Here is a 23,208-nt window from a genome sequence, read left to right as displayed (position 1 = left end):
ACCGCTAGACCACCGAGGTCGTGATATATATTAATATATATATTTATAGACATTTATATATATATATATATGTAATATTTTCTTAGCGGATGCCTACGTCATAACATCTACCTGCATGCCAAATTTCAGCCCGATCCGTCCAGTGGTTTGGGCTGTATGTTGATAGATCTCTATGTCAGTCACCTTTGAGTTATATATATTTAGATAAATTTTATAATTGAAAAAAAAAATCTATAACTATGCATTGTTTTTAATGTTCCTAAAAGGATAGAGGTACGCACTTCCTCATACGTAATTCTCTATCATAATAGTGGGCTATAATTCTACAGTTGCAATTTATAAACAGTATTAATAATTTATACTTAATTAGTACATTAAATAATATTATAAATTTAATTTTAGTTTGTCACGTAGATAAATAACTGTTGAAGTGTATTTATACTCAATACGTGTAAACACAGATCAACTGCAGTGAGGTAGGTCGCCTCTACTCTGTGCAGCGGGGGAAAGGGGAATATATCTCCAGGTTGATCTCCTCGCGGTTCCCCTGGAATCCATTATGTAAATTGATGGCGAATTTACTATGAGGGGCTAACTGACCTGACCTCATACATTATCATCCTCCACTGGTGGGACACTAACGTAAACAATTAGCGCAGGCGGGTACTCCATTCCATTATTATTATGAATTAAAAAAAAAACTCTATGTAGCGCAGTTATAGAGTTAGGGCGCTTGCACACTGCGCTGCATCCCGGTGACATAGTTGTGGATGCAGCGCGTGTTTCAAAGCGGAAGTATAATGCGATTATCGATTTGCTTATGACAGAAGATGCGTTGAATGAACAAGGATGGAGGACCGGCGGGGGGTCGCGGGGGCACCGGCGGGGCGCGGGGGGTCGCGGGAGGGGGAGGGGGCCGCGGGGCCCCGCCGCGGCCGCGCCGTCAGTGCGCCGGAGGCAGCGGGCTGCGCTGATCGTCTGTACGCAGCCCGCCAGACGCGAATTTCGAGTGTGGTGCAAATGCATGTGTTTTTATGGCGTTCTTATTACTGCGACTGTTGGTGGTGGCAGTGATCGCGGCGGCAGCCGACGGTTGGTTTCGTTTTGTGCTATGTTTGTGTGTACACGTGCTCGCCCGGAGAGTGTTTACGGCGGCCGGCGCATGCGTCCGCCTTGTTTGCGTCGTGGGTCAAACACCGGCCTAACCTACGAAAGCCTACCTAGCTATCTGTGGTCAAGTAAGTCTAGGATGTAGAGCAGGAGGAGCAGAGATGCCGGTGGGACTGCCCGCCGCTGCAGGTAATCGATGGCCCCAGTGGAACGCGTATTTGCTGGTGCGTCGTACACCAAAACAAGTTTTGCCCTCCCCCAAACTGTTCCGTTGTAGGTACTTACGTTTACTATGTGCTCGCTTGTTGTTCATTTACTGTTGTTATCTAATACAATTGATGTTTTTCCTATTACAGTTTACAAGCTGTAATTGCTGTTCAATTAGTACTTCGTATTGCCTACGAGCGTATTAACGACTAGTTGAGACATCTTGTACGTTTCTCATTGAAATTACTTGAGAATGAATTATAACCTTCACTTGCTAAAGTAATGTATAGACCTACATAACCAATTTATCTATTATTATTTATAATTAATTCGTTAGATTGCCTACTTTCACAAATCCATCTAGGTAAGTAGTACTTGTTTTATGCTATATTCCTTTTACTATAGCTTAATTAGTATTTTTTTAAAATTAGTATTTGACGCTTTCAATTACCATAGACATTTTTATAGTTATCTATGAAGTTTTAGTTTTGGCGCGCAAAATTTTTCACACAGTTTAGTAATGTAGAGCATCATTATTTTTAATCTGTATTATATATATTAATATTCTAAATACAAAATCGTTATTTTTCCATTTTTCTGTATCATCATTAGTAATACCACATTAGTTTCTAATCACTATACCCATTCTACAGTTAAAGCTTGAAGAATTCGATCTGAAGAAGTCAATTTGAAGAATTCACTGAAAAATAAATGAAACCGTAGTACTTAAATATACATTAAAATATTTGGACAACCATTTTACATATTTTTTATCTAGCTATACACTTCTGTATTCGTATTCACTCCAAATACTGTAATATTTTACGTTTCACCAAAAGAATAATTTGTGTGAAGAATAACAAACCAAATTACAGTTCTCGTGACCCCCGATCTTTCTGGGAAATGAACGTATCGAGCAAATATTGATATTGCTGTGCAAACTCGATATCTTACTGTACTACAACCACTCTTATTCTACATACACACAGCCCACTTAGCGGGGAAGCATCTTAGCGTCGACTATACTGTTTATTTTTTTTATACCCCAATAAACTTGATAGGAATGAACTAATTGCAACTTTCTTGCATTATCGGAAGTTTCAAAATCCTTACTCATGTATTATTTACTTATGACTATTTTGCTATTTGACTGTTATTCACAAATTCTTAACTATGTAAAGCTGAAGAACATTTCTTTATAAGAACAACTCGCAAGTTTCTTGCTCGTTCTTCTTGTGAAGAGTCTTCGTTCCGAATGAGTGGTAGAATAAAAAAGTATGACTTCAAATGTATTTATATTACTTAAGTTTATTTGAATAAAGATTATTTATATTTCTGTTACCAATTGAATCATTTATATACTCAATATAGAACAGATATTTTGAGACTGAAGAAAAATTCTAAACGGATTAAGCCTATAATAATATACTTGGTATAAAATTATATTTCTTATTAGAAAAGTTTAATGAATTTTCTTTAGTAAACAGAAGGTGAAACGAGAAAAATTTCAAATCACTATAGTGTAGTACGAAAGTTGTTTGTATCAACCGATTTGGGAGCAAACTTGGAACGCTTCGAGCGTCTGAACTAGGTTACTAATAATCTGGCGCTATGTACAAATTGTCTCTACCACTATTGAACTTTATGTTTCCCTTAAATTGAAAATCTAACAAAATAATGAAATAAAAAAATTATCTGTCTGTTTGTTCCTGCTAATCTCTGAAATAGCTGGACCTATTTTGACGAGACTTCCACTCGCATAGCTAATGTCATAAGGAGTTTTGGCTACTTTTATTTTAGAAAATTTAATCATAATTCCACACGGACGAAGATTCTGGTAAGAGTTTATAATATTAGTAAGATCTAGATCTTACTAATATTATAAACGCAGAAATTTGTGAGTATGGATGGAAGGATGTTTGTGACTCCCATACAAAAACTATTGAAAAGGTTTTGATGAAACTTTACAGTAATATAGCTTATACATCAGAATAGGACATAGGCTGTTCTTTAAAAAGATATTGTGCGAATTGGGCGAAACATAATGAATTTATATGTAATGTAACACTAGTATGTAATAAAATAATAATAATATATTATGATAAAAACGAAGATAATGAAAAAACATCGAGACAAAACCACACTGAAGATTAGCGTATCGATTTCCTTTCCTTCCACATTCTTTATTAGTTCATCCGAAGAAACTAATTTGAATATCTAATAAACTCTGAATTATTAATATTTTGTATATTATTTACAGTAGATAGCACCTTACGCTTCAGGGGAACGCTTAATGCCTTTGTAAATATATTTTATAACTTCCCTAGTATAACTGTATCTACAGTCAATATCAAAAGTAATTGAGCAATTCATACGTCCAAAATTTCTGCACATTCCGTCAGAAATCCAAAGATTTTAGAAGCGGATTTGTGAGTTAACTGATCAGGTAAAATTGTTGAATGTTAATAACTAGTTAGTAAAAGAAGATAGCAGTTCTTGTCCGAGTACCTACCATCACTTTGAATATCATCTACCATCTTGGAAGAGAACTGCTAACAATAAAGACAGACCACTGGAGATAGTTGGAGGAGGCCTATGCGTGCTAGCAAACAGATAACAGATAATGTAAATATTAAAAAAAACTAATATCTGAATAAATGGTTTATTATTATAAAAGAAGATAAAATTAAAATAATAACTTCCAATTACATGTAATAAATGTACAAAGTTAAAAGCACTGGAATGTTACAAATTAGTAATAGTTCGTAAACTCGGGATGTGATTACGAACTGAGGTTGTAGCAACATCAATAACACCCCATCGACATTACTCATGGGAACTAAGGTCACACGTCTTTTATTCGAAACGGCTTGTACTCGGCCAGTCAACGTCATTCATGGTAAATCTGAGGGAGATACTCCTGTTTTGTAATACGATACAAAAGTATAGATGAAGTGCTCTATTGTTCTACTTGGTTCTGATAAAATTCGTTAATTAAACGATGTAATATAACTTTGTACGCCTAAATATAAATCTGTTGGAACAATTAGAGATTAACAAATTACAAGTTATTCAATTAAGAAGCCGAGATTGTTTTGTATTCAGCAAAGTGGAGTTATGATTTAACAAGAGCTACTGATGTGTTGATACATTTACAAATTTTTAAGTCTAACATCTAATTTTATATTTGGAAAATGTATTATGTATTCACTTGCAATTCCCCCCAGGCCCCTCTTCCTCTGGGCACACTGGGCACGTGCCCCGTGATGGATTTGAGCACCCTAGTCTAGTCTAATCCATACTCCATTACCGAACGATAACCGATAAATACTGTACTCTCGCCTGAAAATCAGTCTTAACAACTGCTTACCGACTATGGTCAATTTGTTCGTTTTTGTTAATTTCTTTATAAATATCTGGCAATAACTTGAACTCCTCATCACATAACGACTTCTTAAAATTACTATTTCCTGGTTTGTTTTGAAGGTAGGACATTCTGGATACCAATACACTATACATTTCTAAAGAGTCATGTCCAAAAATTACTTTGTTTTTCTAACCAAATAGATTCTAACCAAATAGATAGATAGATAGATAAAAATTTTATTTACGTTAAAGGCACACACACACACAAAAGGCACTGTAATAATAAGAACAAAAATAAAACAGATATACACATTACATTAGTGAAGTCAAACAAAATACAATACACAACAATTATACAGATAAAATAAAATGCAATACAGATAACAAAAAACGGTATGAGTAACGTAGTGTGTGTGCATAGCCCATACGTAAAAAGGCAGCACCTCAGTGTATTGTTTGCAGCATACAAGCAGCAAACCACTGATATTCAGGCACTGCCCAGAGACATACGCGAGGACGCATGTAACAAGACCACAGCTTGTAATCAGCCCTATTACATTATCATAAATATTAATATATTAAAAAAAAAAAACTATAATAAAACAAGAAATAGGTATAACATATAGGCATAAAATGTATAGGAAATTATTATCAATTCATATAATAAAATAAATATGAAAAACAAAAGAGAAAATAGAATTATTGCATAAGAGTGTGAAGTGTTTAAAGGAGTGTTGAGTGTTGAGTGCTTTATTGCTATGGGCCTCTAATAGATGAAAGACGGCCCTGATCCCCCTGGTGTTACGGGTGCTCATGGACTGCGGTAATGTCAGGTGGACCGCAAGCTCGTTTGTCCAACGTTTCAATTACAATAACGAACATCTTCAATGAAGAACTTCAATCAAATCTTAGTACCTTTTGCAAGTTATTGTATAATATGTTAGTTGAATATTTTATTTATTCACTAATATAATTAGCGAGGTGTCACCTATGGTATATGTGGTATGTTAACTTCCTAATTTTCAATATTTTGCACTAAACTAATGAATTACATAATATTACTAGTTGTCCGGGCAAACGTTGTTTTTTTACATATAAATTAAATTCGCTATTAAAAAATTGGGGTTGATGATAGAAGGGTGAAAATTTAGGGTTGTTTATATTTTTTAATGCCATTATAAAAAATAAAAATAAAAAAAAAATTGTGGTGAGCTACTCTTAACACTTAACAACTTATTCACAGACCTACTGAATATACATATAAAATTTAATCACAATCGGCCAAGCCGTTTTGGAGGAGTATAAACACGAAACCTGACACGAGAATTTTATATATTAGATAGAGTATTTCTAAATCATTTAATACATACGTATAATGTTTCTTTGTAGTTTGTTACAAAAACAAAAAGTAGACCAACTTTCTTCATTAAAATGAAATTTGCGTTTGTATTTTAGGAAACTGTTTCGTTAATCAATATGATTGAAGTAAAACATCTATATACACATCATCATATGTATGATATTATAACTAAGAAACTAAGAATAAACATTTTGTTACCAAAATTAATCATCCTATTAATATAAATAAACGCATTTTTTATTATACTGCTATGGTGGCAAACAAGCATACGGCCCATCTGATGGTAAATAGTTACCGTAGCCTATGGACGCCTGAAACACCAGGGGTGTCACGTACGCATTGCCGACTCTTAAGAAACCTTAATATACCCTTCTTGAAAAACCCCATGCTGTAGTCTCGTGAGAAAACCTCGGCAGGTACTTCATTCCACAATGTAAGTGTACGCGGGAGGAAACTCCTCAGAAACCGAACTGTATTTATTCTTATTTTATAAATTAATACATTCTTTTACTGTATTAATTATTTTATATTAATTATTTACCTTGTAAGGACTATATACTATTTATGCAACATATAATCAATCATATGAACTAGCTGTGCGTGCGGTTTTACTCGCATAAAATCTATAGCCAGTGTTATTATGATTTCTTGTCAGTTCTTCTCATCTCGAAATCATTCACTGACGGTAGATTTGACATATCATAAGAGTGTAATAGACCTACATGAATAAAGATATTTCGAATTTGTGAAATCTACCGTCAGTTCGGAATGATTTTAAGATGAGAAGAACTGGTTCTTATCTCGAAATCATTCCGAACTGACGGTAGATTTGACATATCAAAAGAGTCTGTAATAGACCTACACGAATAAAGATATTTCGAATTTGAATTGGAATTTATAAGTTATGGTATCGTAAAGTTTCATCAAAATCCTATAATTTATAAGTTATGGTATCAAAAGTTCAGTAGTTTTTGCGTGAAAGAGTAACAAATATACATTCATCCATACTCACAAACTTTCGCGTTTATAATATCAGTAAGTATATTCAATTTTCCAGTTCCAAAAAAGGAGAGAGTAAGTAGTCACTACATCTAGTGCTATAAAATCACTTGATTCAAAACAAATATTTATTTAGCACGTACAAATATTTGTAATATCGTGGAAATCAAATTTGATGCTGGGATATAAAAGGAGTTTCACTGCCGGCCAAATTAAATTATTACAAACGGTTAGAGAGCTTGAATAAATGTAGTTGTATGTTTAGCATAACAAGGGTTTGTAATTTTATTAAAACATTTCTATTTTTTACCTAAGGTGTGCCGCTGAATATTATTCTTGCTCAAAAATTTAATTTCCCAATTCATTTATAACATCAAAATTCATTCATTAAATTTCAGAACTGTACTTACATTTAAATGTTTGAATATTTTACAACAATTATGTTTAATATTATTATAGAAATTAATAGTTTAATAGCATTTAAATTCAAATTTTTTTATAGCATTCAAATGCATTTTTTAGTGCTTCCGCCATGTTTGACGACTATAAATTGAAATGTAGCTTACATTTCAATTTATAGTCGCAATATTATTTTATTCAAGAACCTTAGCCACAGCAACGCGTGGCGGGTCTGCAAGTATATGTGATACCAACGTTTGCCCGCGGCTTCGCTCGCGTAGTAGTAAGTATTATTATTAATTAGGTGTAGTTTTTGCGGCTTTACTTTTGTTTAGCGTATGTAAAAAATTAGGGACTACAAAATCTAAGAAGATTTATACAAATTTTCATCCCCTATTTTATCCCCTTAGGGGTGGAATTTATCAAAATCCTTTCTTAAGGGATGCCTACGTTATAGTAGCTTTATGCATGCAAAGTCTCAGCCCGATCGGTTTAAAATTGACAAAGTTTCATACAAACTTTCATCCCTTATTTTATCCCCTTGGGGGTAGAATTATCAAAATCCTTTCTTAGCGGATGCCGACGTTATAACATCTACCTGTATGCTAGATTTCGACCCGATCCGTCCAGTGGTTTGGCTGTGCGTTGATAGATCACTGTATCAGTCTTTGAATTATATATATTTAGGTAGGCACGTTAAATAAATACACATATACACAAGAAAAAAGCAGCATATACTAGGTAAAATGTCACAAGTAACACAGTGTAGAAGGAAACATTCATAAAGAGAGAAAGTAGGAATCGTCCATATAGAGAGAGTATAATCGATGTAAATCCACTTTGTTCACAGTAACACGAATCAGCTGCTGCGTATAAACATTGAAATTAGATTAGCAAGGTCGCAATAACCTTATAAGTATTTACTTATTTCAAGACGTTGGTAATTTGTCTAGTCTGTTCAAAGGAGATGAAAGGAAAAAGCAATATTGAGGTACAAGTAAACAAAGTAGATGTTTAGGAACACACCAATATGTCAGACGGTAAATATGGAATAATGAAAGAACCCGGCACGAATTATTGTCATCATTGATATGTTGATAATATAATTTTGTTTCACAAACTCAATATGTAATTCTACATCTAAATACATATAACTCAAAGGTATAAGTATAAGACATAGTGATCTATCAACGCACAGCCCAAACCACCGGACGGATCGGGCTGAAATTTGGCATTCAGGTAGATGTTATGACGTAGGCATCCGGTAAGAAAGGATTTTGATTAATTCTACCCCTAAGGGGATGAAAATTTGTATGAAACTTTGTCATTTTTAAAAAGATCGGGCTGATACTTTGCATGCATAAAGCTACTATAACGTAGGCATCCCTTGAGAAGGATTTTGATAAAATCAACCCCCATGGGGATAAAATAAGGGAAGATGCAGGATGTAAATGTACTATTTTGTACCTATCAGTACTTAATGGAACAAATAAATTAAGACGAACGAATTAATTTTTAGTTCCTTAGGCTACTTTTATTTTAGAAAAATAATGTTAAATTCCACGCGGACGAAGTCGCGGGAACAGCTAGTTCTCTATAATAGTCAAGTACCATAAAGAAAGTACGTAAGGTTTTTTTTTCTTACATATATTTAGGGATTTTAATTATATTATGATAATGCCAGTCGCATTGTAAGTATTGAATTGAGAAATTTCTACATAGTATAAAACAAAGTCTCCCCGCTGTTTGTTGTTTGCTTGTGCTTTTTATATAACACAACCAACAAAGTACAAAATTAGGAACACACCAATAAGTCAGACGGTAAATATGAAATAACTAGCTTTTGCCCGCGGCTTCGCTCGCGTTAATTTATCCCCTTAGGGGCGGAGCCTAATTGAGGCACGTTATGTAACCATTTTATTAGTTATTTGATTTTACTTTTGCAATTCCTTAAAAAGATACTATCCGTAACCGAAATTATCCGAAACTAATGGACAATCCGAAAAAATTCATATCCGCATCCGGTATAATAATCTTTCCTATATCCGAAACCTATCCGTATCGGAAATTTTATATCCATAACATCCCATAGATGTATAGTCAGGAGTTTAATTATAATAATAATAATAATCTCAGGACAATTCACACAGTGTCATCTAGACCCAAGTTAAGCTAGCTGAAGCTTGTGGTATGGGTATTAGATAACTGATACATATATATAGATTTTTTTTGTAAATACATACATATTATACATAGAAAACACCCAGACCGATACAAACAATCATACTCATGAATACAAATGTTTGTGCCGTGCGAGGAATCGAACCCGCGACCGTAAAGCGGTGTGCTTGAACGCTAGACCACCGAGGTCGTCATTATTAAATAGAATAACTTTATTGAGATATCTTCATCCACATTAAGCTTCCGTAAGCCTCTCCATCGAATTGTTCACTATCATCTTCGTAATTGTAGGAAAATTAATCAATTTTATGTTGAAATTTACCGCAATGAGACTAATAAGTACAGTGTCAATAATCTCTAACTGATATTGTAATAGGAAGCACGTGTAAGTTGATATATATATACATATCTATACATATAAATAAAATTGGAGTATCTATTGAAATAACCGTTTTTTACTACATGAATATAAATACGGTACATACACTAAAATAACATTTTTACAATTTTTGCCTCTCTGTTTGTTCCGGATAATCTCTGAAATGTCTGGACCGATTTGGACAGGACTTTTATTGGCAGGTAGCTGATGTAATAAGGAGTAACTTAAGCTACTTTTATTTTAGAAAATAAAGTTAAATTCCACGCGAACGCAGTCGCGGGAACAGCTAGTAAATATATATGTTTAGTATAGTGTTTGTTATCCTTGCTTCACAAGACTTGTGTCGAATAGACTTGAATACGCTCACTTATCTACGATTTCCCATTCGGAATGCCCAAATGAGGCCCTCAAGATATTTTTTACTCGTGTTTTGCTTAAAAAAAGACAGTTGCGTGGTTGAAAGACACGATCAAGGCCAAATGGCATAACCAATAAATTGTAAAAGATTTTGTAACATTTCTTTCTATAATAATGTCATAATATTGTTAGCTGATGATGGCAATTTATTATTTGCTAGCTACTCGCCCCGGCTTCGCACGGGTGTACATGTATTATATATATGAACCTTCCGATTGAATCAGTCTATCTATTAAAGAAAACCGCTTCAAAATCCGTTACGTAGTTTTAAAGATTTAAGCATACTTAGGGACAGATAGCTGCCGCGACTTTGTTTTATACTATGTAATGATGTTGTTAACTGGGTCTTTACATGAATAATTTTATGGTAAACAAAAGTGTCTATATTGAGAAATAAAGGTAATAACGTCGAGAGAGGTAAATTTCTTTATCTATACATCTATACATATAAATAAAATTGGAGTGCCTGTTTGTAATATTAAAATAACTTGTTTACTACATGCATATGAATATAAATACAGTACATACACCAAAATAACATTTTTTACAATGTTCATCTGTCTCTGTCTGTTTGTTCCGGCTAATCTCTGAAATGATTGGACCGATTTTGATGGGACTTCTATTGGCAGGTAGCTGATGTAATAAGGAGTAACTTAGGCTACTTTTATTTTAGAAAAGCAAAGTTAAATTCCACGCGAACGAAGTCGCGGCTACAGATAGTTTAACATAAAATTATGCGTCTTAAAACCCGGTTAATAATATGAATAATGAATATTAAACATATTTTATTGTCTATGTGTTCTTAAATATGAACTTTATATTCTTGGATTTTGTGTTTAACCCATCCTTATCTATGGGACCTTTCCGTAATAATAATAAATTTTATTTAATTAACCAAGATGTTTTACAAAATCTTTACATATCAAAAATCTCATATTCTTATTTATATATTTCCTTAAGCCGGGGCTGGGATCTCCTTGTAAGCATAATTAAATACTTGTGATAGGAGATCACGCTCTTCTACGGTTATTTATTATTATATTAAGAATTTGTTTCTACTGTAAATAATGTGTGTGTGTATGTATGTGACTGTATATGTGTGTGTGGAAGGGTGTTGGGTACGAATGTATATTTATTAAAATATTATAATCATTATATATATATTACATTGTGACTACTTTCCTCAAACCTTTCCGTAAACGATTGGACATAGAGTTTCTTCATGCAATATTACCAATAATTCCTCTTTAATTTCAAACATTGATATACAATCACGATAAGACATAGAACTTATTCTAAGCATACTAAAAAATGCGGACTTTTAACAATATAGCTTTATTCGGAGATTATGAACCGTTACTTTGTAACTATAGGTACCAATTCCACGAATGTTGTAACAGATAATGTTTTTGGTACAACATGAGGAACTTGTATTATGAAGGGAAAGTGATAGATTATGGTAAAACATTTTTATTGTAATGTAAACGAACTACTGGCGAATACAATCATTTGAGTATATACTCAACGTGTCGTATATATAACTAACTGCACCCGCGACTTCGTCCGCGTGGAATATAACTTTATTTTTCTAAAATAAAAGTAGCCTAAGTTACTCCTTATTACATCAGCTACCTGCCAATAAAAGTCTCGTCAAAATCGGTCCAGCCATTTCAGAGATTATCCGGAACAAACAGAGTGACAGACAAAAATTGTAAAACATGTTATTTTGGTGTATGTACCGTATTTATATTTATATGCATGTAGTAAAAAACGGTTATTTCAATATTACAAACAGACACTCCAATTTTATTTATATGTATAGATGTATAGATTATATTATGGTACTACAATGTATATAGTAGTAACGGCGAGAGGTTCCGATTCCAGCTCGATGGGCACACAGCCAAAATCTCATTATTTAACAAAAGCAAGGCATTCTATCAAGGAATAAAATCTATGTCTCTCTCTGAACAGTGCCTAATCTCCCCTATGTTTGAGCAAATATCGCATCAATTAAGTCATTCCTTAATTACGATACTCATAATCAATACTTATGAAGATACAATTTGACTTTTTACTAATATTATAAAAGCGAAAGTTTGTGAGTATGGATGGATCGATGGATGTTTGTTACTCTTTCACGCAAAAACTGCTGACTAGATTTTGATAAAACTTTAAAGTAATATAGCTTATCATCATCACCATCATCGCAGCCTGGAAGACGTCCTCTGCTGCACATAGGCCTCTTCCAAAGATCTCCACGACGATCGGTCCTGCGCTGCTCGCATCCAATGCCTTATATATATATATATATAAAAAATAAAGTCGCTGTCGCTGTCTGTCCGTCGTTACATATGCTTAAATCTTTAAAATAAGCGGTACATTTAAAAACAAAATTGTTGACTATTCAAAAGTGCTTAAATTAAGTTTATTTTATTAAACGAATTTCTATTCTATTCTATTCTTATAAAGATCCAGATTAGTCAAGGAACTGTATTAAGCTCTCGTATCTATGTAAATAGGTGATGATATAATATTTTAAGGCGCAAATTTGTTGAGTTTATCTGTGTAGATAATGTTTATTGGCTATTGGTTTATTTCATGTCCGCCATTAAGACAGACATGTTATACGTAGCTTTAGTTAATATATTCCTTTCTACTTAAACACAATCAAGTATCTTATAAATATGACATTCGTTGTTCTAACTACCTTGAAGTTTATAAAGAACTAGACCCGTCCTGGCTTCTCATCGGCATTACATATCTTTAGATTCTCTGCTTGTTATATACTATAATACAAATGTATTATACATACAAACCATCCTCTTGAATCACTCTATCTATTGCTGTAAATTTCATTAAAATCCGTTGCGTAGTTTAAAAGATATGGACGAACAGACAGCGGCGGTAATTTGTTTTATGCTATGTAAAGAAGAATAAGATGAAATTTATCGATGATTGAAAATACTTGGTTAATATTTTAAATTTTAAATAGGAGAGCTTTGGAAGTTTTAGGCTATAAAAATTGTAACATTAATACTAAAAAAAAGATTTAAAAGATAAAAGAATACAGATCTCGTTTGTTTCTTAAATTTTTTTGTTGTCATTATTTTTGTCTTTTGTCAGTTATTGAACTAGTGTGATTTCATAACTTAATTTTGTCATTGTTAGTAGAGTTTTTAAATAACTAATAGTGATAATAAAGTAATAATAAAAAAATGAGATTTTTCTGAGTTTTGTCAGCCAAAGTCTATCAAAAATCAGTCTATTGAAAAGAGCAACTCACAAGTTTCTTGCTCGTTCTTTTTGTGATGAATCTGCATTCCGAATGAGTGGTGGAATCAAAATATAACCATTCAAAAGTGCTTGTAATGAGTTCATTTGAATGAAGTTTATTTCTATTTCTAGTCTGAATCCAGTAATGGCTGGTAGACAGTAAACAATTGATATTACAATATGTCAGTAATCTTAATACATATTGAGTTTGTCAGATAGAGCAACGAATGCTGTAAAACTGACACCAAGAAAGCTTCAAGAAGAGTATCTGATATTCATGTTGAGATCAGAAGAATGCGGTTTGAGTAGAGAAGACATAAAGTTCATCTCTTACTCTTTTCACATTAGATTGTACCTACTTGTGATAAGGTTTTAACCTACTTATATCATGAATCTAGTATTCATGGTAAGATCAGAAGAATGCAGTTTGAGTAGAGAAGTCATAAAGTTCATCTCTCACTTTTTTCACATTAGATTGTACCTACTTGTGATAAGGTTTTAACCTACTTATATTATGAATCTAGTATTCATGGTGAGATCAGAAGAATTCATCTTCTCTCACTCTTTTCACATTAGATTGTACCTACTTGTGATAAGGTTTTAACCTACCTATTTTAGGATACTCATAGTCAATGCTCGTAAAAATACAATTTTACTTTTTACTAACATTATACACGTGAAAGTTTGTAAGTATTAATGGATGTTTGTTACTCTTTCACGCAAAAACTACTAATGAAAATAATTAATAAAGTAATATAGCTTATACATCAGAATAAAGATAAAAATTTTATGCGAGTGAAACCGCGGGCACAGTTAGTTTATTAAGCTTTAGCCTACTTATATTACCAATTAAATAATAAAACAGGCAATGCCCAAATATTGTCATCCTTCATATGATTTATATATTTTAAAGATATAAAAACAACAGACTGATTAACTGTTTGCAGTATTATATTTCACACGTACCTATGTATTGTGTATCGTCAGGTATTATAATAAAACGAAACAGTCATTTTTATTCTTAGATAATCTCTCAACAGGTTCTATTCTATACACTTCTGATAGTAACAGCCCGCTTCGGCAGATATACTAAATATGAAACGAAACGATGAATCGATGCAGCATCGGGTGCGTACCCGATGCTGCATGGTTTATAAACGGAAAAAAACCTGCTCATATTATATTTCTATCTATGAATAGGGGCCTATCTTTACGGCATACGCCTTTTGAGATAGACAGAGAGGTCCGAGTATCACTTGCTTGTATCTTTATTCACATTTGCTTGCACGCTTGCTTCATTCACTAGGCATATAATTTGAGGTTATAAACTAAAATTATTCTCGAATTATCGTCGCAACTTAAGCACCTAAATGATTTTACATACCTGATTGTAAACATGTAAATATAACACGCGTAATGCTATAAGATATAAACCATGTCATACCACAACCGCCATATTAGATTCAATATGACGTCATTCCAACCTAAAGCAAATGGGCCACAAAGATGAAATACCTCGTTTGTCGTAATCCTATGAGTAGTTTACGATTTTAAAAGCTTACGTAGCTCCGAGTGTTAGGCTAGGTACTAATGTAAACATCTTGCTATAACAGATTAAATAAGTTTGTGGAAATCAAAGTGTTAGAGTGGGACTGCGTCGCATCGCGCTGCTAGCAAGGTCAGGGGCCCCGGCCGCGCCGCGCCGCCCGCTAGCTCCGCTCCTTTATTGCCCAAAAACAGCAACTACTACTAATATAATCACATTGCTCTCCCTATCTCCTCTGTACCACGTTTAGGAAATATAATCAACCTTCTAACACGTGCTTGACCATTTAACCCATTTCAATACTATATTTACGTCGGATTTCGATCCGTTAGACTTGGGAATTTTTATGCTGACAAGAACAGGTGTAAGCGAAACTTTAGCTCTGATATCCCGTGTAATCCTTTGAAGAAATCACGCATGCGAGTTTCAGATCGACTAGGCAAGAATTACAAAGGGATCAGATAACATGTATGAAAGAACAAAAAGGTTATACAGTAGATACCGATTAGATAACGAAGGGAAATCGTTTGTTGATCTCGTTCTTCAAGATTACGACCGATGGGAACCACTTCTCGACTGTAGTTTAGCAAAAAATGTTTTTGATTCCAACGTGTCTAGTTGGTTAATGCAAAAAAGGTGGGGAAAAAATGCGATCCGATGAAACAATATATTATATGCTGTATGAGAATTTTATCAAATTAATATTTGCAAATATGTCTATAGACTCTAGAGACGATAATGGTGGTGTACAAATAAAATCTTTTATCATTGAGGCACTGCCTGTAAAATATTTTCTGCAGTGGGTAATGTGAATAATTAAGAAGTAATGTCAATGGTATTGAAAGGAATGTGATCATCATTCATTGTCCACAGGCCTTCTCTCATGAGGTAATTAATTTTATTGCACTCTAGAGAATGTATGACCATAATGAATATAGTATTATTCCGTTGGCGTTTCTTGTTTTTGTAACATTCAATAAAATCGATTCTAACGCAAATGTTTCTAAATTAATACATAAAGTACAAATAAACCATAACATTATTGGAGCGTCCGATTGTGTTGATTGAGAGATGTTTAATGTATTTAAAGTAACGGCATTTGCTAAACCTCAATAATGAAGGGAAGAAATTCTCCATGACGCAATGAAAATTCCAACTCGCCAGATTTTGCGGTTATTAAGTATCTGAACGATTTTCGGTAACTTTATAATATTTTAACCGACAGATGTTATGGGTTTACTCAATCAAAATTATTCAATTATTCACCGCACATCTTGCTATCAATCAACGTTTGCTCTGTTCACACCACGCGTTCACCACCGTACGGGTATAGATATAGTACAAACACGTTTATCAGCGGCTAGAAAAAAAATAGGAAAGATAGGAATTTTTTTTTTAATATGACATATGTTAAGGATACTAAGAAATTCGCAGTAATACAAATGCCATCAAAATACCAAATAAATGAGAATAATAATAAATTCAAAATAGTATACGTGGCATCTAATAATAAAAAGGCATGCGTAGATAGCAACGAGAACATCGAAGAAGAAAATGATCTAATGAAAGCGTGTATTAAAAAACAAACAAATAATGTAGATAAAATGAAAATACTAATTACTGGTAATAGTGTTGCTGTTAATTATCTTATTCAATTAGAAATATATGTATGTAGTAGTACAAATATAAAGAAATACAAGCACTTTTGAATAGTCATATTTTTTATTCTACAACTAATTCGGAACGCAGACTACAAGAAGAATGAGCAAGAAACTTGAGTGTTGCTCTTTTGAATAAATGATTTTATTTTTAATAAATAATTACACAATAACAAGTAAGAGGAGTGTTATAATCAATATAGAAACCGCTACGCATTCATTCTTAGTGCAATCAGATAATATTGTCAGCGCTATGAATTTTAAGGTTTTCTACAACAAAATGATTATCATCTATAATTTTTTCGATTTTAAAATAAGCTTTATTAATATAAATTTACAAAGACTAAACAAGCTAGAATTGGTTGCAAATAGCGAAGAATCGTATCTAGCGGAAGGCATTGGAAGGTAGGAGGAAGTCACTGGCGATAAACAGGCAATATGACAAAAGTTTCCTGGTTGTTATTTTTGTATTAATATCGATATTATTAAAGCTGAACCGAATATTATTATTAATTTAGTTATTGTTATTTTTAGAGTCGTTTTGAAAGGAACATTGGCCACCCATTCAGTTATGGATGGATTATTTTCCTCATCTTCAAAGTGAAGGTTTACAATATATTAAAGAGAAATGACATATCTGTATATAGAAGCGAAATACAAAACTCTTATTTCTAATTCATAAAAATATCTAACATCTAATGAAGCTATTTTTGCTATAATATAATATACTCCGTGGTATAAGCGTTTTAGGACAACTTTACTTTCGATGATCGCGGGTTCGATTCCTCGCACGTTCCATTTTTATTCATGAGTATCGGTCTGGTCTGATCGGTCTTCTATGTATATTATGTATGTTTATACAAAAAAAAAATATATTTAAGTATTTATATCAGTTGTCTAGTACCCATAACACAAGTGTGGGACTAGATGGCGCTGTGTCAATTGTCCAGCTTTCATCATCATCATCATCATCGCAGCCCGGAAGACGTCCACTGCTGGACATAGGCCTCCCCCAAAGATCTCCACGACGATCGGTCCTGCGCTGCTCGCATCAAATGCCTTCCAGCGATCTTGACCAGATCGTCGGTCCACCTTGCTGGAGGCCTTCCCACGCTGTGTCTTTCGGTCCGTGGTCGCCACTCGAGGACTTTACTGCCAACCATCAACGGCCATCTGTCCTACGAGCTATGTGCCCTGCCCATTGTCACTTCATTGCCCAGCTTTATTCATTATTTATTATTAATATAATTTTGTAGGTTGGTTTCGCGGGATCAAAACCGAGGTCATCCGGCCGTCAACGTGCCATCCACAACTGGCCACTGTTCATGACGGTTAGAACTTTCCATCAGATGGTCCGCCAGTTTATTTGCTATTCGCGGCAGTATAAAAAGTTAACGAGAAACCATATATACGTCGATAACGGCCATAATAAATATTTATATAACTAGTGTAAGATATACATACCAGTTTATCGTGCAAGCTCTACTTCTTTACCTTACCGTAATCAATAAACTATTGTACACGTAATTTCTTAGTACGTGAAATTCAGTATATAGACTGAGTCAGAGCATCTGCTCCTTACAAGTCTTTTATTTTTACTAGTTCCGGAAAAGGATTTTATAGCTTTATCACTTACTACCCTGGCTTCGTATGGGCTCTAGATTAACTACTTATTATAAATAACGTATTTATGTGTTATGGGTAAAAGAAGTCCATTTAAGGATTTTTTTAGAAATCTCGTCCATTCTCAATGTTTGTAAAAAGTTAGTTTGATATTAATATTCATTTTTCTTAAATCAATCTGCTAGATAACTGACACAAATACATAGACAATTTTTTTGTAAATACATACTATTCATAGAAATAGATAAACAATCATACTCATGAATACAAATGTTTGAGAGCAATCGAACCCGCGACCATCGGAAGTAACCGGTGTGTAACCGCTAGACCACCGAGGTCATCAAATAATGATATAAAGGAATATAATGTTTTAATTTAAGTTTTACATGAATAAACAATATTTGTATGTCGAAGAATAAATAAGAATAAAGAATAAGATTTCAGACCGTGACTCAAATATGCCTCTTGTATTTGATACACGAGTGGATTAGAATAATTTAAATATAATTAGTAATTAGTAAGCAAGTTTAATTATTACATGTGTTATTTTATATTATTAAAACTCTATGTATTCAATACCCAAAGAACGGGACTGTTAAACATTGAAACATCTGAATATTAACAACTAGCTGTACTCGTGACTTAATCCGCGTGGAATTTAACATAAAAGTCAATTAGAGAATTTTTCTAAAATAAAAGTAGCTTAAGTTACTTCTTATTACATCAGCTACCTGCCAAAAGAAGTCCCGTCAAAATCGGTCCAGCCATATCAGAGATTAGCCGGAACAAACAGACAGATAGATAAAAATTGTAAAAAATGTTGTTTTGGTGTATGTATTTATATTCGTATGCATGTAGTAAAAAACGGTTATTTCAATATTACAAACAGACACTCCAATTTTATTTATATCTATAGATTAATTAATTAATTTAATTATTTCATTGTATAATTAAATTAATAAGTCATTTAATAAATTGTATTCACATATATTTCCACTGGAATTAGTCTAATCATGAGAACTGCATGAAAGTCCGTTCAGCAGTTTTTGAGATTAGCACGATCATAGAAACAGACGCGGCGGGGAGACATTGTTTCTATAGTACATATAGGTGAAAATATTGATTCTTTTAATGATAGCATATTTTTTATGCGCAATTTTAATAAAATATGAGCATTCTGCATTCTTTGTTATTCTTTCGCGCAATTACTACTGAATGGATTCTGATGAAACTTTATAGTAATATAGCTTATGGTACAGAATAACACATAGGCTATATTTTTTAACGAAGTTTATATACATAATGGTAACGCGGATGAAACCGCGGGCACAGCTACTAAACTATAAGTGTGCGAAATTTCATACTCCGTTGTCCACGGAATTTTCTTAATAATGAGTATAAAGCTTTTGATTCATGTATAAATCATTACATAGTATAAAACAAAGTCGCTGTCGCTGTCTGTCCGACCCTATGTATGCTTAAATCTTTAAAACTACGCAACGGATTTTTAAGCGGTTTTTTAAATAGATAGAGTGATTCAAGAGGAAGGTTTATATGTATAACTTTTGCCCGCGACTTCGCTCGCGTTAATTTATCCCCTTAGGGGTGGAATTTATCAAAATTCTTTCTTAGGGATGCCTACGTCCTAGTAGCTTTATGCATGCAAAGTCTCAGCCCGATCGGTTTAAAATTGACAAAGTTTCATATAAACTTTCATCCCCTATTTTATCCCTTTGGGGGTAGAATTAATCAAAATCCTTTCTTAGCGGATGCCTACGTCATAACATCTACCTGCATGCCAAATTTCAGCCCGATCTGTCCAGTGGTTTGGGCTGTGCGTTGATAGATCACTATATCAGTCAGTCACCTTTGAGTTACTCCTGTGAACTTGGCACACGATATTCAAAAATCGACTTTTTTTTTTAGAGTTCTGACATCCTTTTGAATAGTTCTAGAGTTCTTTATAATCATTTTAAATAGTTCCGATGTTTAAATTAAAAAAAAACAAATTTTAAAAAATCGTGCGCTAAGTTCACGCAGCGCACGAAATCACGAAAATCACAAATTTCTTCGGAGTTCTAGCTTGCTTTACAATAGTTCTACAGTTCTCTATCAGTTATATCAATAGTTCTAGCGATTAAAACGAAAAAATCGATTTTTGAAGTTTCGCCGCGTCCAAATTATAATTCATATAAGAAAAGATCAATTTCCGACGCGAGTTCTAGCCGATCTGATAATAGTTCTGGGCAGCATTCTCCGAGTTCTACAGAAAAGCTTCATAACTTTTTCCTGGAAAATAATTATTTTGCAAGTTATTGCAAAAAATATAAATCTACAAAAAAAAAAATTACGAGTTCCAGCTGATCTGATCGGAGTTCTGGGTAGCGCTACCTGAGTTCTATCGAAAAGTCTAGTAACTTTTTTCTGTAAAATAATTATTTTCCAAATTATCGCCATTTTTTACTTTTCAAGACTGACTTGTAGGAGAATTTTTCTTTTGACGAGTTCTAGCCGATCTGATCGGAGTTCTGGGTAGCGCTACCTGAGTTCTATCGAAATTAATTATTTTCCAAATTATCGCAATATTCCAAATATCTTGAAAAGTTAAAAATGGCGATAATTTGGAAAATAATGATTTTACAGGAAAAAGTTACTAGACTTTTCGATAGAACTCAGGTAGCGCTACCCAGAACTCCGATCAGATCGAATAGTACTCGTAAAAAAAATTCTCCTATAAGTCAGTCATGAAAAGTAAAAAATGACAATAATTTGGAAAATAATTACTTCACAGGAAAAAGTTACTAGACTTTTCGATAGAACTCAGGTAGCGCTACCCAGAACTCCGATCAGATCGACTAGAACTCGTAAAAAAAATTCTCCTATAAGTCAGTCATGAAAAGTTAAAAATGGCGATAATTTGGAAAATAATTATTTCACAGGAAAATGTTAGTAGACATTTCGATAGAACTCAGGTAGCGCTACCCAGAACTCCGATCAGATCGGCTAGAACTCGTAAAAAAAATCTCCTGTAAGTCAGCCTTGAAAAGTTAAAAATGACGATAATTTGGAAAATAATTATTTCACAGGAAAAAGTTACTAGACTTTTCGATAGAACTCAGGTAGCGCTACCCAGAACTCCGATCAGATCAGCTAGAACTCGTAAAAAAAAAATCTCCTATAAGTCAGCCTTAAAAAGTTAAAAATGGCGATAATTTGGAAAATAATGATTTTACAGGAAAAAGTTACTAGACTTTTCGATAGAACTCAGGTAGCGCTACCCAGAACTCCGATCAGATCGACTAGAACTCGTAAAAAAAATCTCCTATAAGTCAGTCATGAAAAGTTAAAAATGGCGATAATTTGGAAAATAATTATTTCACAGGAAAAAGTTACTAGACTTTTCGATAGAACTCAGGTAGCGCTACCCAGAACTCCGATCAGATCAGCTGGAACTCGTAATTTTTTTTTTTTGTAGATTTATATTTTTTGCAATAACTTGCAAAATAATTATTTTCCAGGAAAAATTTATGAAGCTTTTCTGTAGAACTCGGAGAATGCTGCCCAGAACTATTATCAGATCGGCTAGAACTCGCGTCGGAAATTGATCTTTTCTTATATGAATTATAATTTGGACGCGGCGAAACTTCAAAAATCGATTTTTTCGTTTTAATCGCTAGAACTATTGATATAACTGATAGAGAACTGTAGAACTATTGTAAAGCAAGCTAGAACTCCGAAGAAGTTTGTGATTTTCGTGATTTCGTGCGCTGCGTGAACTTAGCGCACGATTTTTTAAAATTTGTTTTTTTTTAATTTAAACATCGGAACTATTTGAAATGAATATAAAGAACTCTAGAACTATTCAAAAGGATGTCAGAACTCTAAAAAAAAAAGTCGATTTTTTAATATCGTGTGCCAAGTTCACAGGACCCTTTGAGTTATATATATTAGATACATGTACATCGGGGTGAAGCTGGGGTGAGTAGACAGTATAATGATAAACAAATGACATGAGATAACAATTCGACGCGTAACTGCAGTGTACAAGTTGCAATTTGCCGTATCATCAATGATGTGGTCATGCACAATGCTCAACAATTTATCAGCTGACCCACTGACCTAATTAATTGATTTACTCCAATCATACATACATTTGTGTATGTTTCACCAATTGGATTGTGGAATTCATAGTATGCATTTTACAGCTCTGATTACTCGTGATAAAAAATAATGTTTATCATTACATAGTATAAAACAAAGTCGCTGTCGCTATCTGTCCATACCTATGTATGCTTAAATCTTTGAAACTACGCAACGGATTGTGAAGCGGTTTTTTTTAATAGATAGAGTGATTCTAGAGGAATATTTATATATATATATATATAATACATACCCGGGCGAAGCCGGGGCGAGTATCTAGTTATAATCTAGCTGATCTAATATATAAAAATGAATTGCTGTTCGTTAGTCTCGCGAAAACTCGAGAACGGCTGAACCGATTTGGCTAATATTAGTCTTGAAATATTCATGGAAGTCCAGGGAAGATTTGAACGATGATAAAATATGAAGAAATTGGATGTAAAATAGTAAAAATTACAATTTTATTTTCCCATACGAACTGTCAAACGGGGTGCGTTATGAAATTTATTGTGTATCTAAACTTCATAACTTTAATTGTGAGGCAGAT

General features: G+C 33.4%; 1 protein-coding gene across 1 annotated transcript in view; it reads left to right on the top strand.

Moving 5' to 3' along the window:
- The first annotated feature begins 986 nt into the window (after positions 1–986).
- LOC131848642 (protogenin-like) overlaps positions 987–23,208 on the top strand; it is a 206,717-nt gene continuing 184,495 nt past the window's right edge. Inside the window, exon 1 of the mRNA XM_059198564.1 lies at positions 987–1,092. Within this exon, the coding sequence (XP_059054547.1) occupies positions 1,035–1,092 (58 nt within the window). The 5' untranslated portion in view covers positions 987–1,034. The remainder of the gene's footprint in view (positions 1,093–23,208) is intronic.

The sequence above is a fragment of the Achroia grisella genome, unplaced genomic scaffold, assembly GCF_030625045.1.
Source record: "Achroia grisella isolate CSIRO2021 unplaced genomic scaffold, CSIRO_AGI_Agris_v1 utg567, whole genome shotgun sequence".
In the NCBI taxonomy this organism is placed as follows: domain Eukaryota; kingdom Metazoa; phylum Arthropoda; class Insecta; order Lepidoptera; family Pyralidae; genus Achroia; species Achroia grisella.
Note: the sequence above shows the minus strand (reverse complement) of the source record. Positions and strands in the feature narration are given on the sequence as shown.